The sequence below is a fragment of the Mustela nigripes genome, chromosome 14 (genome assembly GCF_022355385.1).
Source record: "Mustela nigripes isolate SB6536 chromosome 14, MUSNIG.SB6536, whole genome shotgun sequence".
NCBI classification, from domain to species: Eukaryota; Metazoa; Chordata; class Mammalia; order Carnivora; family Mustelidae; genus Mustela; species Mustela nigripes.
This window is the reverse complement of record NC_081570.1, coordinates 79,532,726-79,549,565: the sequence shown is the minus strand read 5'-3', so window position 1 is coordinate 79,549,565 and position 16,840 is coordinate 79,532,726. Positions and strand designations below refer to the sequence as shown.

At 37.5% G+C, this 16,840-nt stretch overlaps 1 protein-coding gene across 3 annotated transcripts in view; it reads right to left on the bottom strand.

Annotated features, from left to right (window-relative positions):
- Positions 1-16,840, bottom strand: part of FNBP1L (formin binding protein 1 like) — a 101,511-nt gene that overhangs the window by 48,456 nt on the left and 36,215 nt on the right. For all 3 annotated transcript variants that reach the window (XM_059375430.1, XM_059375432.1, XM_059375431.1), the window contains exon 2: positions 10,671-10,786. In XM_059375430.1, the coding sequence (XP_059231413.1) occupies positions 10,671-10,786 (116 nt within the window). The remainder of the gene's footprint in view (positions 1-10,670; positions 10,787-16,840) is intronic.

Genomic DNA, 16,840 nt, shown 5'->3' with positions numbered 1-16,840 from the left:
ATTAGGAGTTAATTAAAATACAAAGTTTTGTACATATCCAATATATATCAGAGAAATTAAAATAAATGTTACAGGTCAACCCTCCCAGGTCCCTTCCCTCTTCAGGAGCTTTGAGCTTATACTCAATATAACCCTGCTTTCCTGCCTCCCCCAAATAAAATAAAATAAAAGTCATAGACAGACTGGTACATTGTTTTGATATATGTCTGTTTCACCCATGTTTTCTAACTACCTTAGGATCATGTACTCTGGATACAGAGGAATTAACATTGTTCATTGTTCCTTCAGTAGTCAGAGAACGCCTCTAAATTTAATGAGCATCTCCAAAAATCACAGTATTCCATATATATATATATTTAATCCAAATTTAAATTGTTGATTTTAATCTTTTTTATCCATTCTAGTTTGTCGTGTGTTTATTTATTTTTTTGGTTTTAGGGAAAATTATAAAATATCTCAAATAATTTCTCAAAACTTTAATTCACTTTTATTAAAACCACGTATTACAGTTAAATGATGTAGTATAGGGTATCTCAGAGATTTTTAAAGGCTAAAAATCACGTCTATACATTTTCAATCTATTTCCACATGTGAGAAGCTGAGTTCTAATGCCTATTTAACAGGCGATCGATATCATATTTGTAACATGGGATACAAATCATACTATTTCTCCTGGCAGAATGGTAGTATGAGAGACCTGAGACTGATCAGCATCCTTCTTCTTAACTGCCCCTTCCCCACATCTGTTAACATCCTTAGGAGTTGCCAGATTAATACAAGTGGCCCTATTTGTGGATCTAAATTTAAGTGATCCAAAGACAGAAAACTAAATCTCACTGGGAGAAAGAGTTTTCTTCCTGGATTTTTTACGTCTTGGGACCGTTATGCCCGCGTTTTCGCATCTGAGAGACCACCAAGGAGCCAAACACCGATGCAATTACATGAGGGTTTATTCAGCAAGCTTAAGCTTAGGCCCAAGTATACCCGACACAGCAGAGTAGGGACTTGGACCCTGAGGTGACATGGTTAAGCTTGGGCCCAAGTATACCCGACGCAGCAGAGTAGGGACTTGGACCCCGAGTCAGATTACAGTCAGGGTTTTTAAAAGGCAGAGTAGGGGTAGACTCAGCAGTGGGGGAGAACAAAGGGGGTTATAGATGATTTAAGTCTCTAAGGAATTTTGGAAGCAAAGTCTCCAGGACCTTGAGGGGCTAGCTATTGTCTGGGGAAAAGGTTACTCATTACCAGTAATAAAAATCTTCTGTGAGACCCTTTAGATGTACATCAGTGGGTCATATGCTTGGGAATGATTGGTGACACTATCTTGGAGGTTTAGAGATAAAGTTTCACATTTCTCCCATCAAGTGTCCTTGTTAGTGAGATTTAGGTTAAGAAGAAATTTAACTTTATTTACATTTCCTTCTGCCTCAGCCTACTTCAGTTTTATGGTGGGGAGGGCAGACACTAGGGCTTAAGGAACTGAGTTATTTGTCTCTTGAAATTGGGCTATTGAGAAGATAGCTTCTTTGTTGTAAATCACTAGGACATTTGTAAACCAAGGGAGACTCCTGTCTTGCAGGGTTGTGATCTCTGCAAGTTAACTATTTGTTTTTCTTTTAGGGCAGCCAGGGGTGGCTGAGGAATGTCACACATACTACCAAGGGGAGGGGAGCGGGTGGAGAGGGGGTGCAAGGTACCAGCTTTTGCTTTGCCAAAGATGGCTATACTTATGTCAGGGCTAGACTCAAGGTGGGTAGAGCCTTGTTTTTCTTGGCCTCCACAGGGACCTGATACAGCTTTGAGGCCAGTAAGAATTTAGTATCTAGGACATAAAACTTAACCTGTTGGTGACTGCATTTCCTACTTTACAGAGAAATCCAGTCTGCACCCAAAGAATAGAAGGCAACCCACCAACAGATGCATTCCCCAACCCCCAAAAATTTTATTTATTTAAAAAAGAAAAAACAATGGGCTCTGGATGTGTTCCAGTACTGACTCTTTTTTCCCGTGACCTAGCTGCACCCCAGGCCTTCAATTAAAAAGTAAAATAAAAGATATCAACAAATAAATCAACAAATTTCTTTTGTCAATAAATTTCTCATTATACTTATCATTCAAACTGGGTTTTCTATCACTTACAGCCACAAATCTTTTCTCATATAGTGTAAAATTAAACAGAAAAGATACCCATGTACAGAAGAATAAAGTCGAATAACCTTACCTTCCACCACATACAAAGACTAACTCAAAGTAGATCAAAGACCTAAACCTAAAGAGGTAACACTACAAAACTCTTAAGATAGGAGGAAAGTTTCATGACACTGGATTTGGCAATGATTTCTTGGATATGACACCCAAAGCACACGCAATGAAAGAAAAAGTGAAGGAGACATCAAAATATAAAACTTGTGCATCCAAGGTTACAATCAACGAATGAAGAGATAATGAACCAATGGGAATGGGACAAAGAATGTACAACCCATGTATCTGGTAAGGAGTTAAAATCTAGAAAATATATTCAAACACCTAAAATTTGGTCACAATAAAACCAAGAAATTTGATTTAAAAATTGGACAAAGAAAAAAAAAATTGGACAAAGAACTTGTTTCTTCAAAGATACACAAATGGGCCTCAAAAATATGAAAACATACTCAGTATCACTAATCATTACAGAAATGCAACTCAGAACCACAATGAGATCTCTTACAACCATTAAGAGGGCTGCTATCAAAAACAAACAAAAGGAGCCAGGGAGGCTTAGTTGGTTAAGCACTTGATGCTTGATTTCAGCAGCTCTGATTTTGATCTCAGGGGTCGTGAGTTCAAGCCCCACACTGGTCTTGATGTTAGGTGAGGAGACCACTTAAAAAAACAAAACAAAAACACAAAAACTACAAGTGTTGGCAAAAGGTGAAGAAATTGGAACCTTGGGCACTGCTACTGGGAATGTAAAACAGTTCACAGCCACTAAGGAAAAGAGTATGATGGTTCTTTAAAAAATTAAACACAGATTTACTATGTGATCCAGCAATTCCTATTCTACGTATACACTCAAAAGAATTGAGAGCAGGAACTCAAACAAGTATTTGTATACACACGTTCATAGCATCACTATTCATAACAGCCAAAAGGTAGACCCAAATGCCCATTAACAGATAAACAAAATGTGGTACATGCGTACAATAGGATAATATTTAGCCTTAAAAAGGAAGGAAATTCTAAACATGTTCCAACATGTATAAGCCTTAAATTATGCTAAGTGAAACTAGCCAGCTGCAAAAAAAGAAATACTCTATTTTACTTACAAGGTACCTGGAGTAGTCAAATTCACAGAAACAAAGTAGAACTAGAAGGGCTGAGAGAAGGAGAAAATGGGGAGTTTTTAACAGGTATACAATTTTAGTTTTTTTAAGATGAGTAAGTTCTGGAGATTGGTTGCTTCGTGTTATAAATATAGTTACGGAACCTCAAATGTACACTTAAAATGACTAAGATGGGTAACTGCTGTTTCCCTTCTAAATATTAGATTCTTTTTTTTTTTTAAAGATTTATTATTTATTCAACAGATCACAAGTAGGCAGAGAGGCAGGCAGAGGGAGAGGAGGAAGCAGGCTTCCCGATGAGCAGAGAGCCCAATGTGGGGCTCGATCCCAGGACCCTGGGATCATGACCTGAGCCGAAGGCAGAGGCTTTAACCCACTGAGCCACCCAGGCGCCCCTAAATATTAGATTCTTAAATGACAACTATATGACATCTTCAAAGACCAGATTCAAATAAGGAGGAATATCTGTCTGGTTTACCTATGTTTTATACATACAGGATAACAAACATTTTACCTCATTTTAATCACTGCTACATAATTCAAATGGTACAAAAAATAATTTGGAAATTAAACTACTCAAGGCATTATCAAAGAGCTGAGAGATTAATGAAGGGATCTACACAACCAACACCATTAATAATCAAGTTATTTTTGTAGTTGTTTGAACAATAATGAGGTCTTCAAATTCTTTTCAATGGAAAGTTTACTATTAAAATATTTAATATGACTGATTTGAACTTTCTTTCCGAAGAGCTTTGTGTTTTACTTGTTAGGTTCTGCTTCATTGTTTAATCAGAAAAAAAAAAGTCTGAAACATTTTAATAGAATAATCAGGAACAGGGTTTATGGTTCTCATTAAGGTGATGAGCCTGAGTTTCTTTACTAGTTAAATGAATCGTTCCACATTGTGACTCATTTCCAACACTTTGCTATAGGGAAAATACTTTACAGGTCTTAAAAATACAATGGTAACAAATATCATCAAACTCTTGTGAAGATTAAAAAAAGACAGAAGCATATATAAACTGAAACGGACCCTCAAACAATCCAGTCATTAAAAATAGAGGTTAGTAATTTGTTATGATAATTAACTTAGGAGGGCTAAGGGCAGGCAGCAGCATTTTAGGTATAACAGCATGAAATGAGAATAAATAGAGCTCTATGGCTCACAAAAAGTACAAAGAAGGATAGGAGAAGAATGTCAATGATCAAAAAACAAACTATCAAAAAGCTAAAATATGCTAATGATAACTACATGAAGTCCAATCCAAACATATCAAGAAAATATAGTAACGTGACATTAAAGAAAAGGCTCTCCAGCTGTCATGGTGTTTGCTCTCTAAGTCATCAGGAGAAAAGAGATGAGAGTTAAGAATCAGAGAGAACTAAAGTAACATTATGCTATCCCTCACACCAATTTATAACAGGTTATAGGAACAATAAAAGTAAAAAGTATTATTTATCTTAATTTCTCATAATTAAAAAAACACTTTTTGCATGAAATTTTAAAACACCCATAAGTATTCTTTTCTTTAAAGATTTCTATTTATGCGGGCACCTGCGTGGCTCAGCGGGTTAAAGCCTCTGCCTCCAGCCCAGGTCATGATCCCAGGACCCTGCGATCGAGCCCCGCATCGGGCTCTCTGCTCAGTGCAGAGCCTGCTTCTCTCTCTCTCTCTCTCTCTCTGCCTGCCTCTCTGCTACTTGTGTTCTCCGTCAAATAAATAAATAAAATCTTAAAAAAAAAAAAAAAAGATTTCTATTTATGGGAGAGAGAAGGAGAGAGCAAGAGAAAAGCACAATCAGGGAGAGGGACAGGAAGAGAGGGAGAAGCAGCCTCCCTGGTAAACAGGGAGCCCAGCAGATGAGGGGCTCAATACCAGGACCCTTAACTGACTGAGCCACCCAGGTGCCCTCAAAAGTATTCTTAACATCTCAAGAAGGAAATGAAAATAAACAGGGCTTCTTGAAAGGTTTTTTTTTTTCCTTAAAAAAATTCTCTTAAAAGGAAGAAGGACTTCTAAGGTGTTAACCTTTTTTTCCAACCTATTCTTATCTTTATGGAAAACATACAACTAGATCTAAATTTATGAAGTGCATAATTTAACTTACATTTTAATCAAATTTCTGTTACCTGTAACATTATAAATAGATGTGTTAGTTGTAAAGACTATGTTATATAGTTTTTAAATAATTTATTATACTCTCTAGTAAAATAGATCCAAAGATCTGTCAGTGATACTAGGCACTGGTGATAGGAAAAATAAATCCTCAACAGAGAATTATTCATTCTCCCTCTGCTGAAGCAGCATGACATACTATCAAGAGCCCAGACTTAGCAGCTAGTCTGAATCCAGCTAACTTTCTTCACCTCTCTGTAACTCAAGTTTCCTAAGCTTTAAAATAATACTGACATCTCTCTGGGTTTTTATGAAAACAAAACATATTAGTATGTGTAAAAGCACTAGAACAGCGCTGACACATTAAACGCTACATAAGTGTTCAGTAAATACAGAAAAAAGTGCTTGCTCTGTGCCAGGCACTACTCTAGAAGCAGTACAAAGAACAAACAAAAATCTCTTTTCTTTGCAAAGTTTACATTTATTTTTTTAAATACCTTATTTACTTATTTGAGAGAGAGAGGACTGGCAGGAGGGAGCAGAAGAGGGAGGAGGAGAATTAAGGTGCCTGCGGAGTAGGGAGTCTGAGGCTTGGCTGGATCCCAGGACCTCAGGATCATGACCTGAGTCAAAGGCAGACACTTAACCAACTGAGTCACCCAGGCGCCCTGGGAAGTTTACATTTAAGAAGTAGGTGATGATACTTTAGAATTAAGAAGCATAATTATTTAGCCAATAAATCATCCAATACAGACACTGAGATATATGTATTCAGGAAAGCTCAGTGATTACTGGAGATCAATAGAAATGAAAGAATTTCCACAGGCTCTAATTCTATGAAGAAAGTTCATCTAAACCCCCAAAATATGGGGAATAGTTCTTCCTGCCTCTATCCAAATGGCACTGTTAGGGTTTACTACGCAGTTGATCAAAAACTCAGAAGTGACCACATCAGAAGAGAGTTAAACAACAGCTAACCAAAGAATAAAAGTAATCTCCACTTTAGGTGCACCTGGGTGGCTCAGTCTGTTAAGGGTGGATTCTTGGTTTTTGACGCAGGTCATGATGACACAGGGTCATGAGACTGAGACCCACTAGGGCTCGGTGCTCAGCGGGGAATCTACTTGAGAGTCTCTCTCCATCCACCTCTCCCCATGCCCCTCCCTCACACATGTTCTCTCTAAAATAAATAAATTAAAAATAATAAAGTAGGGGTGCCTGGGTGGCTCACAGTGGGTTAAGTCTCTGCCTTTGTCTCAGGCCATGGACTCCAGGGTCCTGGAATCAAACCCCACATTGGGCTCTCTGCCTGCTTTCCCCTCTCCCTCTGACTGCCTCCCTGCTTACTTGAGATCTCTATCTCTGTGCAAATAAATTAAAAAAATAATAATAATAATAATTAAAGTAATCTCAGGGCACCAGGGTGGCTCCATGGGTTAAGTGTGTGCATTCAGCTCGGGTCATGATGCCAGGGTCCTGGGATGGAGCCCTATGTGGGGCTCAATGTTCGGTGGGGAGCATGCTGCTGTTTCTTCCTCTGCCTGCCACTCCCCCTACTTGTGCTCTCTCACATGTGCTCTCTCTCAAATAAATAAATAAATAAATAAATTTATTATTATTTTTTTTAAAGATAGAGTAATCTCCACTTTCACCAAATAAATACTAAGATGAGCTCTCTGGGTTCTTGAGAGACTAAACAAAGTGAGAAAGAAATAGAAAATTCTGATAAAGAGGCATGAGAAAGTAAAGACTAAATAGAAAATAAAAACCAGTTTTATTTGGATTATTTAGTATCTAAGTCTACCCTAAATACTTGGGACAGCTCTTAGTAGAACAACCTCATCACAATGATGTACATGACAAAAACTCTAGAATGGACAGAAAGCACTTCGTACAAGGTTCAGCATATGACCAGAGATCCTAATTTCTTTTTTTAAATTTTATTTTATTTTATTTATTTATTTGACAGAGAGAGATAACACACAAGCAGGCAGAGCAGTAGAGGGGTAGGGAGAAGCAGACTCTCTATGGAGCAGGGAGCCCAACACAGGGCTCAATCCCAGAACCCTGGGATCATGACCCCAGCCGAAGGCAGCTGCTTAACCAACTGAGCCACCCAGGTGCCCCCAGAGAACCTAATTTCTAAACTAAACTGAAATACAGACCATTTCACTATTTATTCATTCAAATTATAATCACCGAGCTCTCAAAGTACCAGCTATGCTGGCCAGGGTTGGCATTGGTACAGAACATAACATCAAAAGGAATCTGTAGATTTCTGTTCTAGTTAAAATAAAAGTAGCTTTGGGCGCCTGGGTGGCTCAGTGGGTTAAGCCGCTGCCTTCGGCTCAGGTCATGATCTCAGGGTCCTGGGATCGAGTCCCGCATCGGGCTCTCTGCTCAGCAGGGAGCCTGCTTCCTCCTCCTCTCTCTCTCTGCCTGCCTCTATGCCTACTTGTGATCTCTCTCTGTCAAATAAATAAATAAAATTTAAAAAAAAAAATAAAAATAAAATAAAAGTAGCTTTAAGTTCTGTCGTCCAATCTATTTCTCTTCTGGTATACCACACTGCCCCATTTGAACCAAAAAGGAATGGTCTGGGGTGGAAGTAGGAGAATATAATTTCATAGAGCAATCTCTATGATGGAACTTAGTATTGTAATTTTAATCTTTACTAGAAAAAAATAAAATGGAGCACCTGGTTGGCACAGCCAGTTAAGCATCCAACTCTTGGTTTCAGCTCAGGTCATGATCTCAGGGTCCTGGGATCAAGCCTTGCATCAGGCTTCATGCTCAGTGTGCCCCTGCCCCCCATGCTCACCCTCCCACTCACTCACTCTCTCAAAAAAAATAAATCTTAAAAAATAAATAATATAAAATGATACATACCTATCACATCAGCTTCTTTTACTAAACAAATTTTAATCTCTGCCATACAAATAGTGTAAGTTTATTAAAAGAATGACCAACTTCAGCTTTTTATGCCCTGCAAACCAAAAAGCATCTTACAAGTATTCCAAATTCATCATATATCATCAATTAAAATGAATGGTTTGATTATCTCTGTCTCCATGAGTGGATAGATGCTTTATTTTCTATTTATTACTATCCTCAAACCACTACCAAAATCAATCAATACCAAAAATCAAAATAAAGTTAAACCAGAACCATCAAAACCGACAAAAGGGAGAAAGAAAATAAACAGAAGGTACTTAAGACTGACAAATTTTAATCTTACAACATACCTAAAATGTAAAGGTACAACAATCTGAATATAGTTATTTAGGAGGAAAAAAAGGCTGCCGCACTATGAAAAATACTGTCTTCTGTAGTAGCAAAACAGGAGGGAGTTAACCAAAAGAATTTTTCCCATTAAAGAAGAGGAAATAAACAAGGCAAACTTCTTCCTTTTGAACAAACAGATACTATAAAGAGCAGCTGATAATTCAATCATTTACTAAGTATTCAGCCAAAGGAGCAAATCTCAATGTAGAAGGAGAGAAGGGAGTAGTGGTCTCAAGTTACACGTGCCTCCTCCCACTTCTTCCTTACTGGAATTCCTTAGCACCTTCCAATAATCCTCCTGTATTGAAAATCACTACCCTGGAGAGGCACTGTTAAAATGGAAATGTGCCAAATTTCTTTAGTATGTGGAGACAGAAGAAAGATGCAAATCACTGATCTACACATCTATACATAATAAAGCCTACTTTCTCACTATAAAATTTTATTTTCCATATCATGTAATTGTGGGTTCTAGCCACCCTTGCTTCAATGAAGTGGTGTTCAAATCAATTTTGACACGTGAAAATTACAATGGTTATTTTCATTTTCAGTCACATAACAGAAAGGCAAAGAAATCTGCAATTAGTCCTATTACTCTAGTTCAACCTTGGCCTTCCCTGAAACCCTTGAATCCAGAGATTCCAGATTGCTGAAGTTTACTTTATAAATTACCAATTTTTATTTAAGCATTTGTGACAAAATTTTCTTTTGAATGTATCTTCTTAGCTTAAGAACAAGTGTTTTAAACTATAAAAATAATATATAATCATTGAAAAGCCTTCAGTAATTCAAAAGTCTAAGTAATAAGTGATTTAAGTTCCTTCCCTTAAATCCCACTCCCATTCCCCAGGGATAACCACTGTATAACAATGTGGGGTATATTCTAGATCTCTTCACAATACATACAATTTTTATATATTACTGTATAAACAAACTTGAGCGAACAAGGAGATCTTGCTGTACATTCAGTTCTACAAAACTTGCTTTTTACACTGACGGACTGAATAGCCTTTTAAGTTTATCCTGCTACACACAATTTGTTTAAACTGCATATTTCATAGTATTTTTCATCATTCCCTTACTGACAAGGTACTTTTTGATATTGGAAATACTGTTTTCATTCTTTTTTATAATATATTAAACTTTTCCTTTATTGCCACTTCATACCGCCATCACGGCATTGTCTCTATTTCTTCTCACTTCCACTGAAAAACTTGGAAACTTGAGGCACTTCGGTGGCACAGTTGGTTAAGGGACAACTCTTCGTTTCGGCTCAGGCCCTGATCTCAGGGTTGTGAGAGCGAGTCCTGTGTTGCGCTCCACACTTTGTGTAGAGTCGGCTTGAGATTCTCTCTCCCTCTGCCCCTCAAGCATCATTTTTATTAAGTTCTAGCAAAAACTGTCAAATTGTAGTCTAACAATGATTTTCCACTTGAACAAAATCTTAAGATAAATTCCATCTGCTTTAAGGCTAAAATTTTCCCTTTAAAATTATTATCTTCTAACACCTACTCCAACATCACTTTCATCAGTAATATATATCTAATTTTTGTTAGAAACAGAGCTCAACACACTTGATTTCCAAGGTATAGAAACTCTGAAGATCTGAGAAACTGAAGAAATCTTCAATGCTTCTGAAAGATTACTAAAGCAAAAAGTTACAGGGAAAAATTATATTACTCAGGTATTTCTTTTTCTTAGCATTTTGCTTCCTGATTTTAGGATTTTAAAATGCTTCTGGAATGATGTCTATTCATGATCTAGCTAGCCAATATATCTTGTGGTACTAGCAATGATTCAATTAAATTGATGATTTAAAAGATCAGTTACTTAATTCAATCAAATTCTGACCCAAAAAGCGCCACAGAATTTACATTTATCTAATACTCAACTACTTAAAAATGTAATTTCATTTCTGAAAACTGAAAAATCTTTAACTTACCTCAATTGTTTTGCGTAGTTCTGTTCAATTTCTATCCTCTCTTTAACAAATTTGGCATATCTTTCCAGGAAGTCAATTCCCCATTGTGTATGCTTGTCTAAGCTGTCGAACTGATCCTGGAAAAGAAGGTGAAAACACACTGAAAAGTCTACAATTGTATCCACAAATATTTTAATCAGCTTCTGATATTTATTCAGAAAAGCAATGAGGTCTAAAAGGGAAAAAACCTAGGCTCTTCTGTTCTCTACCCACCTCTTTATTTTATTTTTTAAGATTTTATTTATTTATTAGACAGACAGAGATCACAAGTAGTCAGAGAGGCAGGCAGAGAGAGAGGGGGAAGCAGGCTCCCCGCTGAGCAGAGAGCCCAATGCGGGACTCGATCCCAGGACCCTGGAATCATGACCTGAGCGGAACGCAGAGGCTTTAACCTACTGAGCCACCCAGGTGCCCACACCTCTTTATTTTAGATCTACAGAGAAATAGGTTATAAATGCTAAACTTCTTAGCATAATTCACACAACTTTATGTCTAAATGCTTTTACCTACGTGGTTTCCCCTGGATGCAACACCCTCCTTGGTCACCTCTTTAAATATTTACTGTTTCTTACTCCTCCTTTGAGATTTAGTTCAGGCACTATGGCTTCCAGAAAATGATCCAAAATTCTCAGACTGGCTGTGTTGGTCTTTCTCTGGGTCCCCAAGACTCCCAAAGGTTACAATCTTTTCCTTAAGTTCTTATTTAAATTCCAAATAATTAACACACAGTGTAATTACTAGTTTCAGATATACAATAACTCAGCACTCCCATACATCACTCAATGCTCATCACAGTAAGTGCGCTCCTAAATCCCCGTATCACCTATTCCACCAACCCCCCACTCACCTCACTTCCAGTAACCATCACCTTGTTCTCTACGATTAAGGGTCCAGTTTCTAGGTTTGCCTTTCTCTCTCTCCCCGCCTCCTTTTTCACCTTCGCTTGTTTTGTTTCTTAAATTCTACATGAGTGAAATCATATGGTATCTATCCTTCTCTGATTGACTTGTTTCACTCAGAATACTGTCTCCATCCATGTTGCTGCAAATGGCAAGATTTCGGTTTTTATGGCTTTTTGGTGTATGTGTACACACACACACACACACATACCCACATCTTCTTTACCCATTTATCAAAGGACACTTGGGCTGTTTCCATAATCTGGCCACTGTAGATAATGCTGCTATAAACATCAGATTTCATGTATCCTTTTGAATTAGTATTTTTGTATTCTTTGGGTGTAATTGGTGGATCACAGGATAGCTCTATTTTTAACTTTTTGAGGAACCTCCATACTGTTTTCCACAGTGGCTGCACCAGTTTAAATTCCCACAAACAGGGCGCCTGGGTGGCTCAGTGGTTAAGCCGCTGCCTTTGGCTCAGGTCATGATCTCAGGGTCCTGGGATCGAGTCCCGCATCGGGCTCTCTGCTCAGCAGGGAGCCTGCTTCCTCCTCTCTCTCTCTCTCTGCCTGCCTCTCTGCCTACTTGTGATTTCCTCTCTCTCTGCCTGCCTCTCTGCCTACTTGTGATTTCTCTCTGTCAAATAAATAAATAAAATCTTTATTAAAAAAATAAATAAATAAAATAAATTCCCACAAACATTACAAGAGGGTTCTGGGTTCCCTTTTTGCCACATGCTCGCCAACACCTATTGCTTCTTGTGTTGTTGATTTTAGCCATTCTGACAGATGTGAGGGGATAACCATAGTTTTGATTTGCATTTCCCTGATGATCACCGATTTTAAGCATCTCTTCATGTGTCTGTTAACCATTTGTAGTTCTTCTACATCTTCTGCCCATTTTTCATTGGATTATTCATTTCCAAGGCACTGAGATTTGTAAGTTCTTCATATATTTTGTATACTAACCATTTATATGGGATAGGTCATTTACAAATATCTTTTCCCATTCAGTAGGTTGCATTTTAGTTTTGTTGGTTGTTTCCTTCGCTGTGCAGAAGTTTAAAAAATTACTATCTTATTTACTTGCCATACTCTGTTGAGGGTAGAAACCACGTATCATTCAACTCTGAACTCCCAAAGGCACTAGAGGCCTGGCACTGTAGCAGGTACCCAATGAAGCTAAATAAAATAAAATATACTGAGGTTCAGATTCTGGGCTCTGCATTTACCAGATGTGGCAATTCGCCATGGTTCTCTGAACTTTGTCCATCTTAAAATGGGAGTCCCATGACACACCTCAATAGGGTTATGATGATGTTTTTAAGTGTTCTACAATGCAGTAAACATGAAACTAATATATCACAAAGTATCACTGTCCTGCAAAACTCTTTCAATCCTCAAGATACTCCTTTCTACCTGCTGCTTAAGAAACCATCACTTCCTAGCCTTCAAGAATAATCTCCAGATTGACTAATAACTTGGTGCTGCTTTCTTCCTCTCCCATATCGAAAGTCTATAATGTTGATAAATGTTCAAAAATCATCCTTCTCTATTATCTCTAACTATTCTTCTTTTTCTAAATCACCTATGGTTTAACAGGATTCATTATTTACAAATAAATCATCTCCAAGTCTTTTTGCTTTTTATCCCTTTCCCTACCTTCAATCATTTTACAATTCTACTTGAAAAGGTAAATTCTACCTAAATAGCACAGATAGAATTCATCTGGCTACCACAGTTTGGTATTACTACTCCCAATTCGACTCTTTCACAAAAGTTTTTCATTATCACTTGGCTTCCAAAGTAGACTTGAAAACAGCAAGAAAATACACTGCCCAGTGAACTTAACTGGAATATTATTAAGATTTCCTATTATAAATTAAATTCCCTCTCAAACTGAAAAACTCTCAAAGAACTTTCCCCCAGAAAGGAAAAGTGGGAAGCTAAAGCTCAGACTCTCTCTCTCTCCCCGCTCCCTGACAAATAAATAAATAAATAAATGAAGAAAATAAAATCTCTCTCTCTCTCCCTGACAAATAAATAAATAAATAAATAAGATCTTAAAAAAAAAAAAAAAGGAATCTATCATAAAGCCTTGGGGATCATTGGTAACACCCTCTAATCCCTTCAGTTTCAAAGCCTGAGACCACATTTCTCTCCAGTCCATGCCAGCAAATACCTTGGACTATATAGTGGAAAATGTCTGTAAATGCCCAAAACAAACTAAAGAAATTAACCAGTATTCTGAAACCACCTATGGATTACAAATAAATAAAGTTATCAAATTGCCCTTTTATCAAAAGAGGCAATTCATCTTTATTCCCCCCCATTCTCTCTATGTTTAGCATTACTCTTATTTCTATGGATTTACTCTAGATTACTAACAGAGTACAACTTCTTCCACCTCCTTGCCTTCATTAACCCCTCACTTCCTTTCCTAACACATTCATCCTTACACAGCTTCTATGAAATGTGCTCTCTCCCCTCAGTGGTATGCCCTAATTAAATGCTATCTCATATCTAAATTCAAGAAAACTATTACTTTCTGTTTCCTTCAAGTACTGTTTTTTTAATTCTGTAAAATGTTTAAAGTTATCTTACATTATTCATTTGGGAACACAAGGAAAACACCCTAAATTAAAGTTGGCATCACCCAGCTAAATGTCCACACTATTCAGCATAAATCAAACGAATTATATGTTGCTCCAAGGTTCTACTGTATAGTGATGAAATAATAAATACTAAATTTACTCAGTCACCTTACTTTTATCTATAAAATTATAGCTTTAATGCAATATAATTAAAAATAAGTATGCATCACAAAGTGTTATAATTTTTTTCAGAAGTCCTATTTAATATTCAATCCTTGTTTTTCTAATTACTTTGACACAGCCTTGCATCCAAATGAAGTCCCAATAAAGTACTTTTGGTAAAGCACCAAGGGTCATGACTATTTAAAAAAAACTTTCTTCACTAAAAAGCAGAATAATGACTTTGTTGTCCCAGTTTGGGCTTACTCTATAGCTCGGACTTTCTGCCAAAGTTTCTCCAGCACTTCTGAATACCAAAGTACTACCAAAAACATTCTTAAGATCTAACACAACTGACTTTTCTCATTCTTAGATTCATATGAAACTAGAAATATTTTTTAAGCCTCGTGGAACTAAAAAATCAATTTGTAATTCAGAGACATCTACCAAAGTTAACAGGAATAGTTTAATTTTCAAATGAACAACTTAATTATTTGATTTGTTTCCTTGTGGTTTTAATGGGTGGGTTTATTTTTTTAAAGATTAATTTATTTGAGTGAGAGAGAGCAAATGGGTGGGAAAGGGAAGGGGGAGAAAGAAAATCCTCAAGCAAACTCCTCACTGAGCAAGGAGCCTGATGCAGTGCTCAATCCCAGGACCCCAAGGTCATGACCTGAGCTGAAATCAAGAGTTAGCCACTTAACTGACTGAGCCACCCAGATGCCCCCTGTTCTTTAAAAATGGATGCAAACTTGTGTATTTGGAAAACTTACCTATTACCTTTTAAATTTCAACTAAATTTTTTTTTTTAAGATTTTATTTATTTGTCAGAGAGAGCGAGCGAGCGAGAGCGAGCACAGGCAGACAGAGTGGCAGGCAGAGCCAGAGGGAGAAGCAGGCTCCCTGCAGAGCAAGGAGCCCGATGTGGGACTCAATCCCAGGACGCTGGGATCATGACCCGAGCTGAAGGCAGCTGAAGGCAGCTGCTTAACTAACTGAGCCACCCTTCAACTAAAATTAAGCTTTCAGTAACTTCAAAATCTCTATAGATAATTCTTCCAATACCTAGCGCACATTATTTTACTTCTTACTTCTCTTCCTACTACTTTCTCAGCAACTCATTCCAACGGTCATCCCCATTGTTATTAGCAATAACTATAAACATCTCCTCCTCCAATAAATTCCAAGACTCTAATTCTCAGATGGTCAATCCTGTCTGCCAACTCACAAACTCCAGTACTCCAAAGCCAATAACTTTTGGTTGGTTTTTTGATTTTTTGTTTTTGTTTTGCCTTTTTTTTTTTTTTTTTAAAGTAATCTCTACACCCAACATGGGGCTTGAACTCTCTACCCGGAAATCAAGAATCACATATTCTACTGACTGAGCCAGCCAGGTTCCCCAGGGCCAGTAACTTTTGACCCCACAGAGACTTTAATCCACTGATTCTGACAATTTCTACTGCCCATGCCCCTCTGTCTTCATTTCCATCTTGACACAGCCTGGATTCCATAAGCCATCACTGTAATCACTCCATCCAAATAGCTTCAGGTGTCTTTGCCCTCTCTTGCTTTGCCAAATTTCAACACTGATTTTATACTTAACTCTTTACCAATCCTTCCTCGTGCTGCTGGAAAAAGGTGGGATGGGAAGGAAGGACAGACAGACAAGGCAGAGGAACCAACCAAACAACCACACTGACTGGTCATCCTTTGAAAATGTGTGCTTACTAACTCAAAAGGCGTAAATACTACTTAGCCTGAACCCATTCACCATCCCATTATCCCAGCCAACTATCTTATACCCTTTCAGCTTAAATTTACACCACTTCCTAGCCATTTCTCTTTCAACCAATAACCTTGCTTCCTACCTGACTAAAAGACACAATCAGAAGATAATTCCTCATTCTCCAACTCTATTTTTACCATGAACACTTATGTGCTTTTATTCTGCCCTCCTGCTTATTACTTTGGATAGATACACTATCTACAACTTTAGTGCTTCTGCCTACCTGAAGAATGAGTGCAATTTCAGGTTTAATCGTTAAAATGTTTAAGACCCTGAGCCTACAAATGCTTGATGTATTTCAGAAGAGTAAGAAGCTGAATAAGCAAGCTACAGATGAATGAAAATAGGGAAAAGTAGGAGTTAAAATGGGAAATGTATGGGGTCAGAATTGCACGAGCTCTACCTTCCACCATAAGGACATGGGCTTTAACACTGATTGAGATGAAAACACAGTGGAGGTTCTTGAGCATGACCTGCCAGGACTCAGATTCTTAAACAGATCACTCTGGCTTCTATGTTGATTTTTTTTTTTTTTTTAAGATTTTATTTATTTACTTGACAGAGATCACAAGTAGGCAGAGAGGCAGGCAGAGAGAGGAGGAAGCAGGCTCCCTGCTGAGCAGAGAGCAAATGGAAAGACAGTCCATGCTTTATAATAATGCATTTAATATAATAATGTTAAAATGTCCAT